Below are 23411 nucleotides of genomic sequence, written 5' to 3' on the forward strand. Positions count from 1 at the left end.
AACCTGTCATATGATCATACAACCTGTCATATCGTTATACAACCTGTCATATCATACAACCTGTCATATCATCATACAACATGTCATATAATCATACAACCTGTCATATCATCATGCAACCTGTCATATCATGCAACCTATCATATCATATCATCATACAACCTTTCTTATGATACAATCATGTCATATCATCATACAACCTGTTATATCATCATATAACCTGTCATATAATCATACCTGTCATATTATCATACAATCATGCCATATCATCATACAACCTGTCATATAATACAACCTGTCATATCATCATACAACCTGCCATATAATACAACCTGTCATGTCATCATACAACCTGTCATATCATACAACCTGTCATATTATCATACAACCTAGCCTATCCTCATACAACCTGTCATATAATACAACCTGTATTATCACCATACAATGTCATATCATACAACCTGTCATATCATCACACAACTTGACATAAAATTTAATAAACTCATCAAATAAAATAAATGTATATTAAAGAATGTGAGAAAATACAAGTAATAATTGAATGATAAATATAAACAAGATCGAACATGAATAAATAAATACATAATTGAATAAAGGAATAATTAAAATCAGAAAAAAAATCAATTATTATTTAATTTTTTATATATATATATATATTTTTAATAATTTCTGAGACGAATCATAATTAAAGGTTTGGTTAGGTTAGGTTAGGTTAGGTTAGGTTAGGTTTGGTTAGGTTAGGTTAGGTTAGGTTAGGTTTGGTTAGGTTAGGGCGGGGTGGGTTAGGTTAAAGTTAGATTAGATTAGCTTAGGTTAAAGTTAGGTTAGGTTTAGAAAATATATAGGTTAGTTATATATAAAACTATATTTTAAATTAATATTATATAAATATTAATGAAAACTTTTTCAAATTTTATTTTTGAGGGAATTGAGGAACTAGATTGATATGTTTATTTGTTTTATTCTGAATGGTTGTTTAGATATTGTTTGAGTTTCTATTGTTTGAGTGTATTGTTTGAGTTTCTATTGTTTGTATGTTTATTGTTTGAGTGTATTGTTTGAGTTTCTATTGTTTGTATGTTTATTGTTTGAGTGTATTGTTTGAGTTTCTATTGTTTGTATGTTTATTGTTTGAGTGTATTGTTTGGGTTTCTATCGTTTGAGTGTTTATTGATTGATTGCTTATTGTTTGTGTACCTATAGTTTGTGTATCTATTGATTGAGTGTTTTTGTGTGATAGTATTGTTTAATTGTCTATTATTTGACTGTCTACCGTGTGACTGTGTATTATGTAACTGTCTATTGTTTAACTGTTGCGTCACCGTTTTGTTTCTGTCTATTATTAACATATTAATTGTCTTCTAACTTGTTTACAAATGTGTTAGGAATAATGAAGGAACTGAGATATTAGTGAGATTAATTAATAATAAAGAAAAAGTTAATTTTACTTCATCATTAATAATAATAATGATAATAATAATAATAATAATAATAATGGTATTAATAAATAGTTCTGTAATTCTCAAAGGATTATTATTATTATTATTATTATTATTATTATTATTATTATTATTATTATTATTATTATTATTATTATTACTTACTTACAATGATAGTTTTTTTTACAATTTAAATAGTACTCTTAATAATAATAGTATATCGTGTACTTTATTTAAAAATTTGAATAATAACAGTAGTAGTAGTAACAACAGTAGCAGTAATAACAGTAATAATAGTAGCAATAGTAGTAGTAGCATCTGTAGTATAGTAGTAGTAATAGTAGTGAAATAATAATATTAAACTACTATTCCGTCTTGTCATGTAATGATTATGTCCCTATAATTATATATCTCTTATAGTTATAGTTCATATAGTTATTTCTGCTATACCGGGGTAATATAGCTTAATTATACGGGTAAAACCTATAATTATAACCGACAGTAATTATATATTTCAAGGTATATTTTGTTTTGGCTTTACTGATTCATAATACTAAATTAGAAAATCTTTTTTGAGACAGAAATAATACTAATAATAAATAATAATAATAATACTAATACTAATAATATAAATAATAATAATAGTAATAATAATAATAAAAAATAATAATAATTATGATAATAATCAATAAAGACATTATCACTTCCTTATCATCATAGTGGTCATTATTACATTAACAAAATCCTACAGTAATTATCAAGATATTTTTCACCTATATAGTCAATTTATTCTCCTATCGGTGTTTCCTATATTTTCTTATATCACAGTCTAGACATATTGTAAATACTCGTTACTGCCATATCATCAACAAGACTATATGACCCTGTTATAATATACCCGTCTCCTATACTGTGATATATGTCTCTTGTTCATATATTACTCTGAGGGGTAATATATCTTCCTTTGTAGGTATTAATATACGTAACCCGGATATATAATAAAGGGGTTTTATAATTCTTCTTAATCAAATCAGTGTGTGATATATTGTACCGTCATATAATTATTTATATATCGTTAGCCGCTTGTTAATATTAATGAGTAGTGATGATAGAATATTATTTTGTTAGGTGCGTTGTTTATATTCACAGTATATACCGGGTGTATAAATCTTCGTTTACGTGTTGATGAATTTACATATTTGTATATAAACAGGTAGGCAGGTGAGGAGGGACAGGTAGGAAGGTGGTCACAGCGGGTGGCGGGACTCACCTGCCTCGCCGCCACCTCCACCAGGTGAACCGGGGCCGCCCTGCACACCTGAGTACGCCGTCACCTTCACCTGGTTCCTGACTCCCCTAGATAAGATGAGTGCACTTCCTTCCTGCCCTCGTCTGCCACTCACTCCTGGCCAACAACAATTAATTAGCGGTGTGTTGGTGCCTCCGGAGATGGTATCGCGGAGTAGCGGTGAGCTGACGGCCACCGCTCAGGCTAATTACCTTCGCTCTTACCTGGTGGGGACGTCCACGGGCGGAAGTCAGGATCCTGTGGGGTCTGTGAGGGACTGTGGGCCCCACAACACAACACACACTTCACACGGTTCCTCTCAGCCACTTTGGTAAACACAGAGACAGACAAACACTCGGACAAGAGGCGCTGTGGCAGGACACTTGCGACGTGGAGCGCACGGCGTCGTCCGCTGGTCCGCCATGTTGGTGCTGGTGGCGGCGACTCGGTGGGGATGGTTGTCGGGCGGTCCAGCCCTACTGGTCGGCGCTGATTGGTCGGGTGGGCGGGGTGGGCGGGGCGTGGAGTAACGCACGCACGGACGCACTAACGCGGCGCTGCCACCCGCCCCGCCGAGTAAAAACAAAACAAGCGAATGTTCTGTGTGTGCGAGGCGGTGTGGTGTGTGGCGCCTGTGGTCAGTGGCACATGAGTGCAGCGTGTTGATGGCATGTGCAGTGTGTTGTGGCAGCTCGCGAGCCTCCTAGTGAAGCGTTAAGCCCGCGTGTTGAGGTGTGTGTCCACCTGTGTGTTGGGTGTGGCCACGTGAGGCCCAGTGTCGGGTATAGTGTGGCCAGTGTGGCAGCGGCCAGACCCTCGGCAGTGCCACCTAGTGCCGCGGCGCTGCCCAGTGACCCCCGGGGGGACCAGGATGCTTCGTCGTTCAGTATGCTGAGCCAACAAAATACACCCACCTCCAACATGAACGCCCTGGGAACCGTCTATGCCACCAAGAGGCGGCGTCGCAACGGAAAAAGGTAAGTCGTCCGTGTGTGAGCAACACCCCGCCCTTGAGTCCCTCCCGGACCCCGCAATACACTTGTGATACACCTCAAGTACATAGTACACAGACACGAGACGAGGTGGTAGGCGAGTGGTGAGGGTGTAGGGCGGGGCGATGCGTCACCCTCACCACCTGCCCCGCCTCGCCCAGGTGTCAACAAAGTGACAATAAACCCATGACACGACGTTGCCACCTACATCCTCACCAACATGTCAAAATGTGGTGTCAGAGTGAAGCACCGCCGCCACCTGGAGATGCTTCACCCGCTCCTCACTCACATCATCTTTAACCTCTGTTGACAGTGTCGGTGAAGAAGTTGTGTGATTACTCTCGACTAACAGCATAAAAAAGATATACAAGTTTACCGGTAAAAAAACATAACAAAAACCCCAAGAGAAGAGACAGCGGGATGGCGTGTAGATTGGCAATAAATCATCAGCAAGTCTCTTTCATTATGTAACATAAAATTCAAACAACACCTTGTTATGAATCGCGCGTGTAAAGGGAGTGTCACACGTCACTCCGGGAGTTGTTGTGTACTTCCGCTTGACCTTAAGATGCCGGCGAGCGTGACGGACTTGTGTGTGTGTTGATCGCCGCTGACGGGGTCGTCTCATTGGCACCCCGCTGGCCCTCCGTGGCACCCGCCAACACCACGGTTCCGCCGCCGCCGCCGCTGCCGACCTCAACATCATCGGCCGTCACAAGAAAAACGTGCGTGTGTATGGGCGACGGTCGCTGGTCAGGTCAGATGCTGGATGCTGCTGTGGCGTTGAGATAACCGGTAGCTGGCGTGACTACACAGTTAGTTGCGGCCGTTCGTGCTCGCATGCGGCAAGTCGTGCACGCACAATTCGCCGCACGCACACAGCGATGATCACCGCACGTCCACCAGGGGTTCAGGGGCCAGTGGGGCAGTCACCGCTACACATGACACTCCACTTCACCGCCAGTCTTAAGAGACCAACTCAAAGTTTTCACATTAATTTCCATGACTGACCTGAAGATCTGGAGCCACCATCCACGCCTCACTCACCCTCATCCACGCCTCACTCACCCTCATCCACGCCTCACTCACCCTCATCCACGCCTCACTCACCCCTCATCCTCACTCACCCTCATCCACCCTCACTCACCCTCATCCACACCTCTCACCCCTCATCCACCTCCTCACCCTCATCCACGCCTCCTCCCCTCACCCTCATCCCCCTCCACCTCACCACCTCCTCACCTCCTCCCTCATCCACCTCCTCCCCCTCATCCACCTCCCTCACTCACCTCATCCGCCTCCTCACCCCTCATCCACACCTCCCTTACTATCGTCTCCTCGTCCTCATTCACACCTTCACCATCATCCATCCACCCTCATCCATGCCTCCTCACCCTCATCCACCCTCACTCACCCTCATCCTCACCACCCTCCCATACCTCCTCCCTCATCCACGCCTCCTCACCTCATCCACCACCCTCACCCACCCTCCCTTACTATCACCAACGTCTCCTCGTCCTCATTCACACCTCCTTCACCATCATCCATGCCTCCTCACCCTCATCCACGCCTCCCTCACCCACCCTCCCTCACCTCCTCACCATTACCCACTCCCCACCCCCGCCTCCCTCTCACCCCACCTCCCCACCCTCCCCTCACCCACGCCTCCCTCACCCCGCCTCCCTCACCCCGCCTCCCTCACCCCCTCCCTCACCCCACCCCGCCTCACCCCCCACCCTCCCTCACCCACCTCCTCACCCGCCTCCCTCAGGCCATCCCTCTCTGCACCTCCTTCACCTCATCCACAGACTTATAAAACCAAGGCATCATCTGTACTGTCTTAGTACCTGACCAAGACGAGGAAGGGGCGGCGGCTATAGCGTCTTCACAAACTATCACAACATTCTCTAAGCGTCCGTTCTAGCATATACCTCCTCCTCCTCCTCCTCCTTCTCCTTCTTCTTCTTCTTCTGTTCCTCGTTGACCTTTGTACGATGGTCGTCCTTTTAGCTGGTCGTTTTAGGTGGTCCTTCATGGTCGTCCGTCAGGTGTAGAAAGATAAATCAATGACTCTCCTCGCTCCTTAAACTCTACCTTAAAACTCTACCTTAAAACTCGACCTATTGGAGATGCTTCATGTGTTTACACTTAGCTGGAAACTCACTTTGATACTCTACAGTAAACCCTGACTTAGACTCTACTTGGGATTCTCTATTGTACTCTACAGGAGCATCATTTAGGGACATGATTCAGGTTGTGACTTTCCTGTAGGGGATCCACCAGGCACCGTTGTTTGGTCACCTCCCTTCTTCAGCATTGTCAGGAGGTTTCATCATCCAACCCCTTCCCTCCTTCCTCCTCCTCCTCCTCCTCCTCCTCCTCCTCCTCCTCCTCCTCCTCCTCCTCCCCTCTTCCTCCTCCTCCTCCTCCTCCTCCTCCTCCTCCTCTTCCTCCTCCTCCTCCTAAAGCGTCATCAGGAGGGAGGCTTCACCACAGCCTCTTGTGTGTTAGTGTGATGTGCGGGAGCCTGTGGTGAGCCTTAACACTATGGTAGGGAGGATAATGACCTAACACAATAGAGGAACCCCACCACTACCACCACTACCACTACTACCATTATTACCACTACCACCACTACCACTACTACCATTACTACCACTACCACCACTACCACCATCATTACCACAATCACTATACTACAACTATAACCACTACCACCATTACTACTACTACCACTATCACCACCACTACTACCACCATTGCTACTATCAGTACCGCCACCAACAACAACAACTCCACCGCTACCACCACCACCACCACTACCACCACCACCACCACCACCACCACCACCACCAGCAGCATCATTTGTGGGGCCCTCCTGCTAAGCTGTCCGTCTCGCTACACCCACCTGCTGGCCTCTAACACCTCACACAGGTGTAGGAGTTTCTTAACACCTTGCTGGAACACCACCTCTCCGTGGGGCTCAGTTTAAGAACTCGCCTGGAACACTAACACACACTTTGCTGGAAAATAACCTTTGACTCTGGGATATAAATACACACTTGGTCAAACACACTCACTATATACTGGAATACTTGTACTCTGTGTATGCTGTTTGTGTATGATGTCTGTGTATGTTTGTGTATGATGTCTGTGTATGTCTGTGTATGATGTCTGTGTATGTGCCTATGTCTGTGCGCTCTCTGTATGGTCTATCTGTGTATGTCTGCGTGCTCTCTCTATGTGTGTATGTCTGCGTGCTCTCTGTATGTGTGTATGTCTGCGTGCTCCCTGTATGTGTGTATGTCTGTTTACTCCCTGTATGTGTGTATGTCTGTGTGTTCTCTGTATGTGTGTATGTCTGCGTGTTCTCTGTATGTGTGTATGTTCGTGTATTATTGGATTGTTTCGGACAGTTGGTTCCAGTGACTCCAGGTATAGCTCCAGTGAGTCCCGCCAACACTGAATTATTTGGTCTCGTTTTCTGGGTGTTTTCAGTTCCGACACTCACCTTCTATACTGGCACTGTCCTGGAACACCCTGGCACTGTCTTGGAACACCCTGGCACTGTCCTGGAACATCCTGGCACTGTCCTGGAACACCCTGGCACTGTCCTGCAACACCCTGGCACACTGGCACTGTCCTGGAATACCCTGGCACTGCACTGTCACTGCATCCTGAACACCCTGGCACTGTCACTGTGCAGAACACACCTGGCATTGTGCTGCAACATCTTAACTGGCACTGTACTGGAAGTCTAACATGCACTATACTGACACTGTTACTAACATACGCTCTCTTGGCACTCTTCCTACCATACTGTACACTCTCTTGGCACTCTTACTAACATACGCTCTCTTGGCACTCTTCCTACCATACTGTACACTCTCTTGGCACTCTTACTAACATACGCTCTCTTGGCACTCTTAGCTGGTAGTACTCCTCAGGGCACTCGGAACAAACTGCCGGATATCTCGGTATCTCTTATCCGGAACTGGGAGGGAGAGAGTGCATTTTCCGGTAAATATAATCCGGAAGAAGTGACTCAGGGGAAAAATACGGCTCGCAGCTGGAAACATTTATTCCCGACCTCTTGTGATATATTGTATTTTTCCCCTAACAAGTCTTGAGTATTTTACTGCAAGTGGAAAATAAGTCCCGTATTTTTGCTGTGAAATAAGGAACGCCATTTTGCCGGGATTTCAGTTTGTAAAGTGAAGGATTTTGGGGGATTTTTTTTACCTAGTTTGTAATGTGAAGGATTTGGGGGGGGGTTTTGTATTAAATTTGTAATATATAGGATATTTTAGAGATTTTATTTAGTTAGTTTCTAAAGTGTAGGATTTTTTAGGGATCTTTTTTAGTTAGTTTGTAAAGTGAATGAAATTTTTGGATAGTTTTTATTAGAGAAAACTCATTTATTTTTAGGGATTTTAAGGTCGATGGAATTTTAATACTACCGGTGTTATAATGATAAAAATAATTTGCCGGGAATAAAAAAAATGAACGCCAAATATCTTCCTGAACCTTTTCAATTAAGAACCAAAATTTCCCGCCATTTTATCGCGAAAACAAAACTTCCCAGAATTTAAAAAATACGAGAGGGGGAATTTTTCTTGGATATATAACAGAACACCATTATTACCGGCATTGTAAGGTGAAGAATTATATTTTGACGGAACTAACTGATGACAGCCATTTTACCGGTCATTTAAGGCAATATGTCAAAAATATAATATTTTTCCGGTAATTGTAACTTAACAAACCGGAACGTTATAAAGAAAAAAAATGTCGTAAAGTTTTAAGGAAATAAACTCGATTTTCTCGGAAACTTTGTGGTAAAAAAATTATTTTCCTGAAACTTTGGTTATTAGAGCTTTTAAGCGGTGGAACTTTGCCGAGGAAACGTGGAAATCTTGAAATATAAAATGATAGATAGATAGATAGATAGATGAGAGAGAGAGAGAGAGAGAGAGAGAGAGAGAGAGAGAGAGAGTCTCCTTTTCTCTACGTCTTCATAACTTTGTAAAGGGCCTCAGTACACCTGTGACCAGAAACCTAAGTTAAATTAATCTATTACTTAACCTAACTTACCTTACCTTACAAGTTAATTTATCTTATTTTTAAACTAACATAAGCTAACCTACCTCATCTTAACAAACCCCTAACTGTGAACTAATCTTACCTAACCTACCACCTTAATCGAAGCTACTCTTAACCTAACCTAACCTAACCTATCCTAACCTAACCAATGCCCTTACTTTAATATACATTCGGGTTCAGTTTTGAGTTCACATTCGGGTTCCGGGTTCGGGGATTCGTTTAATTCATTGAGTGAGTCGTTGTGATCTCTAGGCTCTATACATCTTACGACACAACACCTGATTGTATTACCTTCTTATGGGTCTAATTCACATAATGCTCTTCTTTTAACATAGTGATTAGTGAAGGAGTTAACGTTTACAATCTCAAGTGTAAATCTGAAACAATTTTGTTTTTTAGGAAGGCGATTTTTTTTTTGTAGTTAAGAATCTTTCTTGTGTCTCTACATTCGAGGAAAATTTCACTTACGATTATTTGAGGTTTTAAGTCCTAGGTATAATAATTTAAGAGTTTCAGTAACAATACCTATAGTCCCAGCGTAAAAAATAAACCAGCGTAAAAAATAAACCATTTTGAGATCTGTTTTAAACCAGTGAATTGAGGTGGTTTTTGTCGTCCCCAATTTTAAGGGAATTTTATTTTATTTCTTTTCCTTTTTTACTTACGATGTCCTGAGAATCTAAGGTGGACAATACAATAAAGTTAACACCGCTTCTGGCCGGATATCCAATGCAAAAACTCTCCTCGTATGTCAAGTCACAACACTACATTTTCCCCGGTAATTCTTGGCTGTTACGGCTGCGTTTATTTGCTTGACATTAAAGCAAATCGCCACAGCTTTTTCTTTCTCTCTTTTTGTGTGTGTGTGTGTGTTTGTGTGTGTGTGTGTGTGTGTGTGTGTGTGTCCCAAGTCTAGGCTAATCACCGCTGATTTCCCGGAGTTTTCTGTTAATCATTATGTTTTTTTTTGTTTTTTTCCGTGGGATGAATTAGCCAATCGCTGTCTGTTTTTTCACGGGAAATAATCACCAATCGCTGCTATTAATTTACCGGAAATATCCTACCAAGCGCTGATCATTCACGGGAAATAATCACCAATCACTGCTATTAATTTACCGGAAATATCCACTAAACGCTAATAATTTACCGGAAATATTCACTAAAGACTATTCATACACCGGAAATTCTCGCTAATGACTCGCCTAGTTAGCGGACATCTCAACTACAGTCACGGGAAGCGACATGGATGACTCGAACAACCTACACCGGCGGATAATTAAACCGAACTTCTGTATACAGTATATGTGTATTATGTATGCGTATTATTGTATAAATGTGACTTTAGCTAAGACTCAGGTTAGGTTAGGTTAGGTTATGTTATAGGTGAGGTTAGGTTAGGTTAGGTCGCCTCTCCTGATTTGACGGATGGATGTTTCCTCCAGTAGGGATATTTTCTTTTTGTTTTGTTATTTGCTTTGTGTTTGTAACTAGTGACTTATTCTTAATTGTCTTTTTCGGATGAATTTGTTTACAAGGACACCGTCGTAAAGATAGATAGATAGATAGATAGGTAGATAGATAGATAGATAGGTGGGAGATCAGGAAAAATTACACTGGCTTGTAATTTACTTTGAAAAAATATAACAATTCCATTATTTTGGGAAATTTAAAAAAAAAGATAATTGGGGACGAATATATTAGTTGGGGAAATTACATTGTACTTTAATGACATTATTTAAGGGTAATTAAAATTTTATAAGGTAATTAGAGAAATACTGTGGTGTTTTGAGGGTAATTTTAGGGATTTTATAGATATTTCCTTCAATAATTACCTATATTCTTGACGAAATAATTCCCTTAGCGACATGTTATTATTACTTGGAAATTATCATGTTTTTATTGCGATTAATTATTATGGGGGTTTCTATATATTGACTAATACTCGGTAAATTATTCTATAGTATTAACCTATTACGAAGAATTATTAGTTGTAATCTATAAGAATAATCTGTGACATATTTGGGAGGGATTATCAAGGTGTTATCACTAATTATCAAAGTAGAATTAACGATTTTTTTTAAATATAATTTTGAGATAATTTCTACGGCAAGGATTTAATTACTTAGGCCTTAAAATTATCATATTTTTTTTAATTGATGATTATTACAATATTATTACCAAGAATTATCGGGTAGAAAATGGTAAGATATGTTGAGTTATTATTATTTGCCAAATTAATCCGATTTTTTATCATATAATAATTATTGATATAGATGCTAAGACTTATCAAGTATTGTTGCCATAAATTATCAGGTAGGAAATGTGAAGAATTATCCAGATTATTTTGTACATAACAACAAGACAAATTTTGACTTTCTTGGATAACTATTTTTTTAACAATTATAATTATTACTATAAATTGCTTTTGTAAAATAATTTCAATTAAGGAATATAATTCAGTTCTGTAGATTATTGTTCTTTCCTTATAATTTTTCTTATGTAAATTATCGTATTTTTTACATTCTTTCTGTGTGATAATCCATCGATTATTGAGATTTTTTTTAGTAATTAATCCAATTTTGTTGACTGCTTGATAATCGACCAAAATGGGGGTGCGTCTTGTTATATAATTACAAGATATAATTATGCTGACCTAGAAATTCTTACTCTGCAATTATCAAACAGATTATGTTGACCTTGTGGTTCTCGCTGTGTAATCATCAACCAAATTATATTGACCATATCCGTCTCGCCGTAATTATCAACTAAATTATTCTGCCAGCTCAATAATCGATCTTCCGTGGTTCCAGAAGTACAATAATTACATGCTTATATTTAATAATTCCATAAGCGTTTAGTTAGTTGTGACATAATTATCAGTATTATTATTACCAGTTAAATAATTTTGACTCAGATAATTTACCTTCCAGATAGGTGAAATAATTTAAGGATTAGTTGGAATTTATTTATTCAGATAATCTTAAAATATGTCGTCTATATAATTTTGTAGAATAATTGTCCGATTATCTAAAGATAGTTTGTTGTGTGTAATGAGATTATAAAAGTGAGATTAGATACATTCTGTTTATCTAAATAATTTCCTTGATCCATTGCGGTGAAATTTATAGAATAATTTGATTTGTTGTGTCGCCATCTTGTTTGTTAGGTATGCTAATCCGGGTTATAATTAGATAGATTTGTTGTGGGGAGAGATACATAATTACGGAGAAATTAAAAATATATATTAACTTGTGAAATAATTGTCATGTTATATTTTGGTTTGTGAAATAATTAAGCCACGTTGTTGAGTGTTAACCAGTGAGATAATTATGATATGAATTAATTGTATTGTGTAGAATAATTCAGATTAGCTCTATTCTGGCTAATGAAGGTAATTACTGAAAACTCGTATGATATGTAGAATTATTAAACAAAATTGTATTGTCACGTAAATAATTTTGGGGTTTGTTGTATTCTATAAAAACGAATTAAATTTGTTGAATAATATAGTAAATAATTAAATGGTACATACTCTTCCTAGTGAAATAATTATATGGTTAGGTTAAGTTATAAGATTTGCTATGTTAAACTGTCTTAAGTTAGCTTAGATTATGTTAGGTTAGGATGTTTTGTTAAGCTAGGTTAAGGTTTGTTCAGGATATATCACATTAAGCTGTGTTAAGTTAGGTAAGGTTAGGTTAGGTTAAGGTATCCAATCAAGTGAAATATGCTACAGTGGCTATAACTTTTATTATGTAGAGGAAATAACTACAAAATTTATCATACATAAACTAATTCAAGAAATACACCTAAAATATCATTCTGGTATGATTATTAACGTCACCTCAATTGTTAGGGGGGGGGGGTAAATAACATGTTAAATTGGATGTTTATGTCATTATCCTCCACTAATTATGTACTAAGACAGGTGACAGTATAGGTGTATTGTAATTAACTTAATACATCACTAGGTATAAGGGTATATTATAGAAATTGGTTATATTAAACTAATGAAGGTATGGTATAGGTTAATTAAGTCATCATATAACAGGTATAGATATATAATGAAAGGCGTATAATGAAGTGGAGTAATGAAATGTAATATATCGTATTTGTCATCATGAATCATTATTATCATTATTTCTGTCATCATCAATATTATCATGGTCATTATCGTCATCATCATTATTCAATAACGACCATCATCGTTGTTATCATTATCATCATCATCATCATCATCATTGTAAGACGAAAAATTAATCTAAATAAAAGAGGTTTCCATCGGTGTGAAGCCTTGTGAAGCATTAATTGTTTTACGGAAATATTGTGGACGATGGCGGACACACACACACACACACACACACACACACACACACACACACACACACAGATGCGAGTATTAAGGTAATTAGTAGGTTAATAAATAGAAGATGAGGTGAATGAGTAATTAAGTAAAACGGGTAATCAGACGTGGGCTTGATGAGAGAGAGAGAGAGAGAGAGTAATATATGCTTTAGATTAAGTTTGAAAACCTAAAACATAATTATTTCTTGAGTATAATAACTTAATCCCATGAGTTCGATGTTTTAACCCCTTTAGTACGCTGTTTTAACCCCTTTAGTACGCTGTTTTAAACCCTTACGTATAATAACCTAACCCCTTGAGTGTGATGTTTTAACACCCTGAGTACGTTGTTTTAACCCCTTAAGTATATTAACCTAACCCCTTTCGTACGCTGTTTTAACCCCTTTATTATGCTGTTTTAACCCTTTAGTACGCTGTTTAATCCCTTTAATACGTTGTTTTAACCCCTTTAGTACGCTGTTTTAACCTTTCGTACTCTGTTTTAACCCTTTATTATGCTGTTTTAACCTTTAGTACGCTGTTTTAATCCTTTAATACGCTGTTTTAACCCCTTTAGTACGCCGGTTCAACCTCTTTAGTACGCTGTTTTAACCCTTTAGTACGCTGTTTAACCCTTTAGTACGCTGTTTTAACCCCTTTAGTACGCTGTTTTAACCCCTTTAGTACGCTGTTTTAACCCCTTTAGTACGCTGTTTTAACCCCTTTAGTACGCTGTTTTCCCTTTAGTACGCTGTTTAACCTTTAGTACGCTGTTTTAACCCTTTAGTATGCTGTTTTAACCCCTTTAGTACGCTGTTTTAACCCTTTAGTACGCTGTTTTAACCCCTTTGGTATGCTGTTTTAACCCTTTAGTACGCTGTTTTAACCCTTTAGTACGCTGTTTTACCCTTTAGTTCGATGTTTTAACTCCTTTAGTACGATGTTTTAACCCCTTTAGTACGCTGTTTTAAACCCTTACGTATAATAACCTAACCCCTTGAGTGTGATGTTTTAACACCCTGAGTACGTTGTTTTAACCCCTTAAGTATATTAACCTAACCCCTTTCGTACGCTGTTTTAACCCCTTTATTATGCTGTTTTAACCCCTTTAGTACGCTGTTTTAATCCCTTTAATACGTTGTTTTAACCCCTTTAGTATGCTGTTTTAACCCCTTTCGTACTCTGTTTTAACCCCTTTATTATGCTGTTTTAACCCCTTTAGTACGCTGTTTTAATCCCTTTAATACGCTGTTTTAACCCCTTTAGTACGCCGGTTCAACCTCTTTAGTACGCTGTTTTAACCCCTTTAGTACGCTGTTTTAGCCCTTTAATTGCAGCTGTTTTAACCTTGGTACGCTGTTTTAACGCTTTAATTACGCTGTTTAACCCCTTTAGTACGCTGTTTTAACCCCTTTGGTACGCTGTTTTAACCCCGCTGAGTACGCTGTTTAACCTTTAGTACGCTGTTTAACCCCTTTAGTATGCTGTTTAACCTTTAGTACGCTGTTTTAACCCCTTTAGTACGCTGTTTTAACCCCTTTAATACGTTGTTCTAACCCCTTTAGTACGCTGTTTTAACCCCTTTAGTACGCTGTTTTAACCCCTTTAGTACGCTGTTTTAACCCCTTTAGTACGCTGTTTTAACCCCTTTAATACGTTGTTCTAACCCCTTTAGTACGCTGTTTTAACCCCTTTAGTATGCTGTTTTAACCCCTTTAGTACCCTGTTTTAACCCCTTTAGTATGCTGTTTTAACCCCTTTAGTATGCTGTTTTAACCCCTTTAGTACGCTGTTTTAATATTCACCTTAGAGAGACATTCCCTCTATTAGCGTTTCTGAGCTGTGACGTCACGCGGGTAATATTTACACAAAATTGCCATAAAAATCAACTATCATTTTCTCTTTGTTTTCCTAAGTTTATTTTATTATATTTACTGTTATTAATTATCTATGTATACGAGAAGTATTTTTTGTAACTTCTCTGATGTAAAGAATTATCAAAATTATAATATTAAGCTGATTTTCATATGATTTGTGATTATTTCAGTGTGATTATAAATCCCTTGGTGGATAAATAATTCTAAATAATTCAGATAATTCGATTACAGTGGAATAATTTATAAAGCATCACCAAAAAAAAAAAAACAGCAAAATGATTCATATAATTTTCACATAATCAGTCATATAATTAAAATCCTTTATATATAATTATCTTGTGTAATTAATTCATTAATTATCTCACATTTATCTAATATTCATACGTATAATTCATTGATATAATTATTCATGTATACGGTATAGTAATTATTCAGGTAAAAAATGTAGTAATTCGTATAATCGCTTGTAATTACTGTATATATTAATATTATTGTTATTATTATTATGTTAACTTTCATATAGTAATATTATACGCGTGTTAATATTTACACACATGTTTTTGTTCATATTTGTGTAAATAACAAAACGTATTTACATTTACAAACAAAAGACGATCATTTAATTGTTACAGGTGTCAGGTGTTACTTTAATTGGTCAGAAGGAGCTACACCTGTTACTCAACAACCAATCACGGGTCGGTCTCAAAATGGGTTAACCTAACCTAACCTAACCTAACCTTACTTAACCTAACCTTACTTAACCTAACCTTACTTAACCTAACCTAACCCAACCTATCATAATAATACCCCTCCTCCCCACCTTCCTAAACGGTACATAAACCCATCGTTGATTGGCTATTACGCTGCTGGATGTATAGGAAATAAAAGCCCTCCTGTGATTGGTCAACGCTATTTCTTTTGTTTACTACCGTGAATAGACGTTTAGAGGCGCTGTATTGTCTGAACCACACACACACACACACATACACACACACATACACACACACACACACACTGTTTACGTAGCCAGCGGACACGGGTGCATGTCCAGACGAACAATGGACGGACATGTGGCTGGGATGTAAACAATTGACATCCATGGTCAATTTTACACCATACATAGTTGACTATTTCTGGCTTATAGTAGTGATAGTATAGATGCATCCGATGTGGGTAGGTGGATGGGTGGGTAGATGGATGGATGGATCAATAGTGTAGTAATAACGTCTTATGTGGGTAGCTGGATGGGTGGGTAGATGGATGGATGGATCAATAGTGTAGTAATAACGTCTTATGTGGGTAGGTGGATGGGTGGGTAGATGGATGGATGGATCAATAGTGTAGTAATAACGTCTTATGTGGGTAGGTGGATGGAGGAATGGATAGATAGTGTAAAAGTAAACATGTTTAAAATGGATGGATGGATAATTAGTATAATAGTAACGTTTCTAATGTGGATAGCTGGATGGATAGCTGGATGGATAGATGGATGGATAGACGGATAGGCTAATAGACGGATAACATATATAAGGTGTTTGAAGGAAATGAGACGAGAGAGATAGGAATTAAACACCAACTCCCACCCTCACTAACACACACACACACACACACCCAAAGTAGTAAAATAATGTAGCGTCTCATTGGGGTGAAGTTAGATAAGGATCAGCAGTCGTCCGCATCAACTGACTCGAGGTGTAATTATCTTAGGGTCTTAATGTGCCTCTTGTCTGACGCTGTGATGGTGTGTGTGTGTGTGTGTGTGTGTGTGTGTGTGTGTAAAAATTTCTGGATCACTGATTATATATTTATTTCCCCCTCCCCTAAAAAAAAAACTTTAAAGAATTAGTTTTTGTTAATGTATTATACAAGACGCGTGTTTGGTTTATATTGTATACCTTTTGTTATCAGGTATATAGTGGCTATAGTGAGTGTAGTAGGAGTGTGAGAGAGGCTATATAGGCTATCTTTCTCCTCTGTCTGTCTGTGTGTCTGTCTGTCCCTGGCAAGGTGTGTGTGTGTGTGTGTGTGTGTGTGTGTGTGTGTGTGCAGTCAGCCGTCCAAATAACGTTTTCAGGATACGAGAAATAATTTCTATAATTATATAAATGAATTACACTCTAAGGTAAACGCCTTAAGACCTGCCAAAGTTTATATATACAAAGGTTACACACACACACACACCACCTATATACACACACACACATACACACACACACACATACACACACACACACACACACACACACACACACAGACACACATTAAGCCAAACCAAACAACATTCCCGAACGAGATAAAACATCCATCAGGTAAATCAGAAGAGGCGGTTTTAAGGGAGACTTAACCTAACCTAACCAACAACTTAACTCAGAATATCAACAAACATGACGGTTAAGACAGGGCAGAATGTGATGGTGATGGTGGTTGTTGGTGGTTGATGGTGGTAGTAGGTGGTGGTGACGTTGATAGTGGTGACGGTGTTGGTTGATGGTGGTGATGGTGGTTGTTGGTGGTTGATGGTGGTAGTAGGTGGTGGTGACGATGATAGTGGTGGTGGTGACGGTGGTGGTGACGGTGGTGGTTGATGGTGGTTGATGGTGGTGATGATGGTAGTAGTGGTGGTGACGATGGTACTGGTGGTGGTTGATGGTGGTGGTGATGATGATGGTGGTGGTTGTTGATGGTGGTAGTGGTGGTTTTGTCTTGCTGCTGATGGTGGTAGTTGTGGTGGTTGTGGTTATAATAGTGGTGATTATGATACATTTTGTTTGTTTTATTAAATGTTTTTGTTTAGAAATATATAAAAAATAGTAGGTCTTGATGTAACTATCTTTGAGGGGGAGGTGGGGGTGGCGATAGAGACAGACAGACAGACAGATATTGGCACGCGTACAAGTGTTCAACTGACACCTGTTCTCTCTTTTTTTGTATTTGGACAACAGATGATAACTGAATAACAAGAAAAAATACAGATAATAACATAACAGATGATACTGATACAAACATGATAACAAATGATAAAAAAGAAGAGAGAGAGAGAGAGAGAGAGAGAGAGAGAGAGAGAGAGAGGACCCATGAGGATGACCTATGCCTTGAGGATGACCTTTGCCTTGAGGATGACCTTACACCGTGTGGATGATCCACCCCCGTGTGGATGACCTACACCGTGTGGATGACCTACCCCGTGTGGATGACCTACCCCGTGTGGATGACCTACACCGTGTGGATGAGCTCTTCCCCAGGCCCGGCTGGAGGCTTGCGTGTTCAGTGTTGGTCAATAATTAAGGTTCAGACCCTCCTACACATACCACCGGTGCCAGAGATGATCCGGCACTGACACCAGGCTGGCACTCAAGCCTTCAGGATGACACCGGCATCCTTTTCCTGGCACTGCGGGCTGACACTGGCACCCTTGCCGACTAATCAAACGTATACTGCTCGTCAGCCATACACACGTAGTTAGAATACCAGGTAACTACTTAACCTGCCGTTGGTAATTACCGCCATACATAAAGAATATTTACACACTCTCTCTCTCTATTTCCTACAGACCAACAAGCACACGCGCACACACACACACACACACACACACACACACACACACACACACACACACACACACACACAAAAAAACCACACACAACACACACACAACACACACACACACACACACACACACACACACACACACACAACACACACACACCTCACAAGCACACACAACACACACACACACACACACACACACACACACACACAGATCAACATAAAGATATAATCGTAATTGAACATAGAGGGAAGAGGGAAGGAGAGGGTAAAGAGGGTGAGGGGAGGAAAAGGGGGGGAGAAGGAGGGGAGAGGGCGAGGGTGAGAGTGGGAAGGAGAAGGAATGAGAGGGGAGAGAAGAGGAGAGGTGTGAGAAGGTATAATAGCCTGAAAAGAAACGGAAGAAGGAGGAGAAGGAAAAGGGAATAAGTGAGAGGGGAAAGGAAGAGACGAGAAAGATTTAAGGATTCTCCTTGAACTTATTCCACTATACCCTCAACCCATTCCATGCTGCCACCTCCACCCATTCCATCCTGCCACCTCAACCCATTCCATCCTGCCACCTCAACCCATTCCATCCTACCCTCAACCCATTCCATCCTACCCTCAATCCATTCCATCCTGCCACCTCAACCCATTCCATCCTACCCTCAACCCATTCCATCCTACCCTCAATCCATTCCATCCTACCCTCAATCCATTCATCCCTCAATCCATTCTGCCTCCTCCCATTCCATCCTACCCTCAACCCATTCCATCCTACCCTCAATCCATTCCATCCTGCCTCAAGCCTCCAGCCTGCCTGAGGACTGGGGACTATCAATGTCAGGGCTGCAACCAACCTCGAGGGCCACCTAGGTGAGGTGAGGGAGACGATTAATGTAAAGTCAGGTGAGGTCGTGGGCTACTGTGAAGGGTCGTAAATTTAAAGGGTCGTAGAAGTGAGGGGTAATGGCCGTCAGGGGTAGTGGTTAGTGAGGGGTAGTGGCTGGGGTGTGAGGGGTTAGGTTAGGTTAGGTTAGGTGAAGATTAGCTACGGTTTGGTTCCTTATCCCAGGTGTTAGGTGAGTCCCCTCGAGTGCTGGGTTAGATTAGGTTAGATTAGATTAGGTTAGATTAGGTTAGATTAGGTTAGATTAGGTTTGGTTAGGTTAGGTTAGGTTAGGTAAGGTTTTTATATGTACTAATATAGACGATGATAGTTGGAACGATTTCTACTTTGTGAAATAATTTACGAGTGTGTTAGCGAGTGGCCAGACTATTGCGTTGTGTAATGTACAAAAGCGTAATAATACATCAAATTGGCGCATTACGTGAAGAGTATATGAACACCGTTGATGTTTACCTGTCAGGCAGTCTCATTACACACCTGTTTTCTCTCTCTCTCTCTCTCTCTCTCTCTCTCTCTCTCTCTCTCTCTCTCTCTCTCTCAACCACATAATACTTCCTCTTCGTTGGTATAATCGAGAATAATTTACCATGTGATAATTCAGCGATTATTAGTACATTAGTGGAGGTAAACATGTGTGCACCTGGGTATTGTAGTGTAGATTCTGTGGACTTCGCTTGGAGGGTGGGTGAGGGTGGGAGGTGGGTAAGGGTGGGTGGGAGGTGGGTGAGGGAGGAGGTGGGTGGAGGGTGGGTGGGTTGAGGAGGAGGTGGGTGGGTGAGGGAGGAGGTGGGTGTGGAGGGGGTAGGAGTCTGTACATGATTGTCTGTCAGTATGTATGTCTGCTTTACATATTCTCTGTCACACACACACACACACACACACACACACACACACACACACAACAACAACAAGTAACCATCATTAACGAGGCCACTAACAAGCAATCACCGTAACTTAATCCTTCTCTTGGAATCACTTAACTCACAAATAAGCTTCATCTTCCTCTTTGTTTATGGGTCATTAAACGAAGAAAAAAAAAACTTACCGCAGTGAGTTCGCATCAAGTTCCGTCTTAATCGATGCAATTAGAGGTCAAATTGTGGTCATTAACGTTCGTGAATATCATTATCATTACGTCTCTTGTGGATTATTGAACTCCTGGTGGTGGTGGTGGTGGGATGTTTACGTCAGGGCCCCAGGGAGGTGGGGGGTGAGTGCTGCTCTTCTGTGGGTAACTATTAGAGTTTTCGTTTTGCAATTGCCATGTTATAGGAGACTTGTGCTAATACGTGTGTTTACCTTTTTTGTTGTTGAGGTGGTAGGAAGGGTGTGTATCTTAATTCCTTGATATGCCGTGGTTATTACCCTCATGTCCTTAACTGATGATGGAGTTTAGGATATGGACATGACCATTTCACTCCTTGAGATGCCGTGGCTATACTTTAGGACACGGACATGGCCCTTATCCCTAGCTACAGCTGTACTTGTCCATCAACATGGCCATCACAACGAGGTGGTCTTGTTCCACCAACAGGAGGGGGCCACCACCACTACCACCACCCAGTCTGTGGTACTAAACTGTACTCTGTAGCGTCGGGGAAGCAGGGAAGTAGCGGGGAGGGGGCGGGGAGGGCTACTTCACTGCTATTTATCGTTATTTGTGGTTTTGTTCTGCCAGTTGTAGCATGTCGCCTCGGCTCCTGATGATTCCCCCCTCCCCTCGCGTTAAAACTGTTACCTAAACCCTCGACTTAAAACAGTATTATCCAGTGTCGTAATTATTACCTTTACCCCCCTGTGATATCATTTTCCTGCTCGTCTATGCTACATAATGTTCGAATTTCAGTAAAAAAAAAAATTATACCACGATATTTTTCAAGTTTTTATAAAAGCATTGGTCGGAATCAAACTGAGAATGAAGGTCGGAGTGTCATCATCAACAACAACAAAGTATGACGTCATGGTCCAATCAGCTGATCCATCACACATTTGGCGGGAATTTTTAGGCGGTAATATTGTTGTGTTTTGTGACCATTTGCGGGCGACCATCTGTCTCGTTCAGCTGTTACTCTTACGTCACGACCATCTTTCCCTCTCTGCTGTCCCTTTCACACCTATCCATACCATCTGCTCTAACCACACTAGCCTATCTATCCACACTCACACTCACCCATTATACTATCCAGGCCATCCACATCACCCAATCCGACAGTTACTACCGCAAGTTACCCCCCCTCCCCATCAAGTTAAACTATCCATTTCACATATTCTATCCACACAACCTGTTTCAACTTTACCAAACCACACTATCCACATATCCTTTCCTATCCCTCAGCAGTCTCGATGGTCTGCCTCGTCTAGGTATCGAAGCGTCTACTTATACCTGACTTAAGTATCTGTATTTGTTCATTGGTACAAACACTGTGAACTGTACTGAACTACTACCGTGACCACTGCCACTTAATACAACCACTACTACTACCATTCCTTATCACTTCCCAATGTTCATAGTCACCACACACACACTACCCCTCCCACACACACACACACACACACACACACACACACATACATACATACATACACCAGCCACATCAGAACGTCACATCTAGATAACCGGAAATCCTGTGTAAAACTGCTGTCAAATTCGATCGATCTGTACCAGAGAATCCACTGTAAACTACCTGTGTTGGGGCTCAGTAATGGCCGACTCTATCATACATTAAAATGAAAAAGCCTCAATATTTCCCTCACCCTCCCATCCTACCCCTCCTCCCTCCCCTACAGCCCCTCCCCTCCTTCTCCCCTTCCCTACATCCCCCCTCCCCTAGTGCGTCATGACAGATGGTTGTACAAGGGCGGGAATTATGATGTATATTTATGATACCTCTTCTATATGCATGCATGGCTAGGGTAACGATAGGGGTGTGTGGGGGTGTGGGGAGAGATGTGAGGTAGTGGGGAGGCAGGAAAGAGATGGCAGTGTGTGGGGGAGGGGGGCGGAGAGAGGGGGGAGAGTGGGTTGTAAGGTTGAGAAAAGTGGTATGGTAATGTTCAGAGAGGGGAGAGAGGGGGAGAGAGAGAGAGAGAAATATGTTAGAGGTAAGAAGGGAGGTAGGTGTTGGAGGGTATGTGAGGGGGATGGGGGTTGTCGCCGTCCTCCAATACGGAACTATGCTTCAGCTGCCTAAAGCCGGTTTGTCAGGTGGCGAGTCTGAGGCGTACAGTTGTGACGGTCGACATCTGTTTGATAAGTTGGCAGGTGAGAGAGAGAGAGAGAGAGAGAGAGAGAGAGAGAGAGAATTGCTATTAACAGACAAAGGGCTTGATAGATTAATGAACAGAAAAATTTGTTGAGAGAGAGAGAGAGAGGCGAGAGCATCTATGTGTTCAACCACAAGAATGGTAACAGTGAGAAAGAGAGCAAGGTCCCTCACTCAGTGGTAACAGTGGTAGTCGAGAGGAGGGGGGGGACGATCCCTCGCATCTCCCCCTCTCCCCCTCCCTCTATCCGTGGTTGGGCTGATGTGAAGTTCGTCAGATGTGGGTGATAGGGGGCGTGGTTGGGAAGGGGGCGTGGAGAGGGGTGAGTGAGAGTAGGAGAGAGAACAGAGGGAGTGAAGGGGAGAGCTGGAAGAAGTGAGGGAGGGAGGGTAGGAAGGGGTTGAGGAGAGGAAGAAAGGGAGAGAGGGGATTGGGGAGAAGAAGGGAGAGGGTGAGAGAGGATAAAGGGATGAGGGAGAGGCGTGGGAGAGAGGGAGTGAAGAGATGAAAAGTGTATAGGGTACTGTCCTAAGGTACTGTCTTCGGTACTGTTCTCGTGTACTCACCACAGATACTTTCAAGGTACTGTTCTATGTATACTCTCAACAAGTACTCCCATGCAGATACTCCCCACAAGTACTGTCCCTA

General features: G+C 40.9%; 1 protein-coding gene across 1 annotated transcript in view; it reads left to right on the forward strand.

Annotated features, from left to right (window-relative positions):
• Positions 1–3348: 3348 nt before the first annotated feature.
• The window catches only part of LOC121854968 (circadian locomoter output cycles protein kaput-like), a 312409-nt gene continuing 292346 nt past the window's right edge, over positions 3349–23411 (forward strand). Inside the window, 1 exon segment of the mRNA XM_042349789.1 lies at positions 3349–3722. Coding sequence (XP_042205723.1) covers positions 3634–3722 — 89 coding nt within the window. The 5' untranslated portion in view covers positions 3349–3633.

The sequence above is a fragment of the Homarus americanus genome, unplaced genomic scaffold (genome assembly GCF_018991925.1).
Source record: "Homarus americanus isolate GMGI-L3 unplaced genomic scaffold, GMGI_Hamer_2.0 scaffold52625, whole genome shotgun sequence".
In the NCBI taxonomy this organism is placed as follows: Eukaryota; Metazoa; Arthropoda; class Malacostraca; order Decapoda; family Nephropidae; genus Homarus; species Homarus americanus.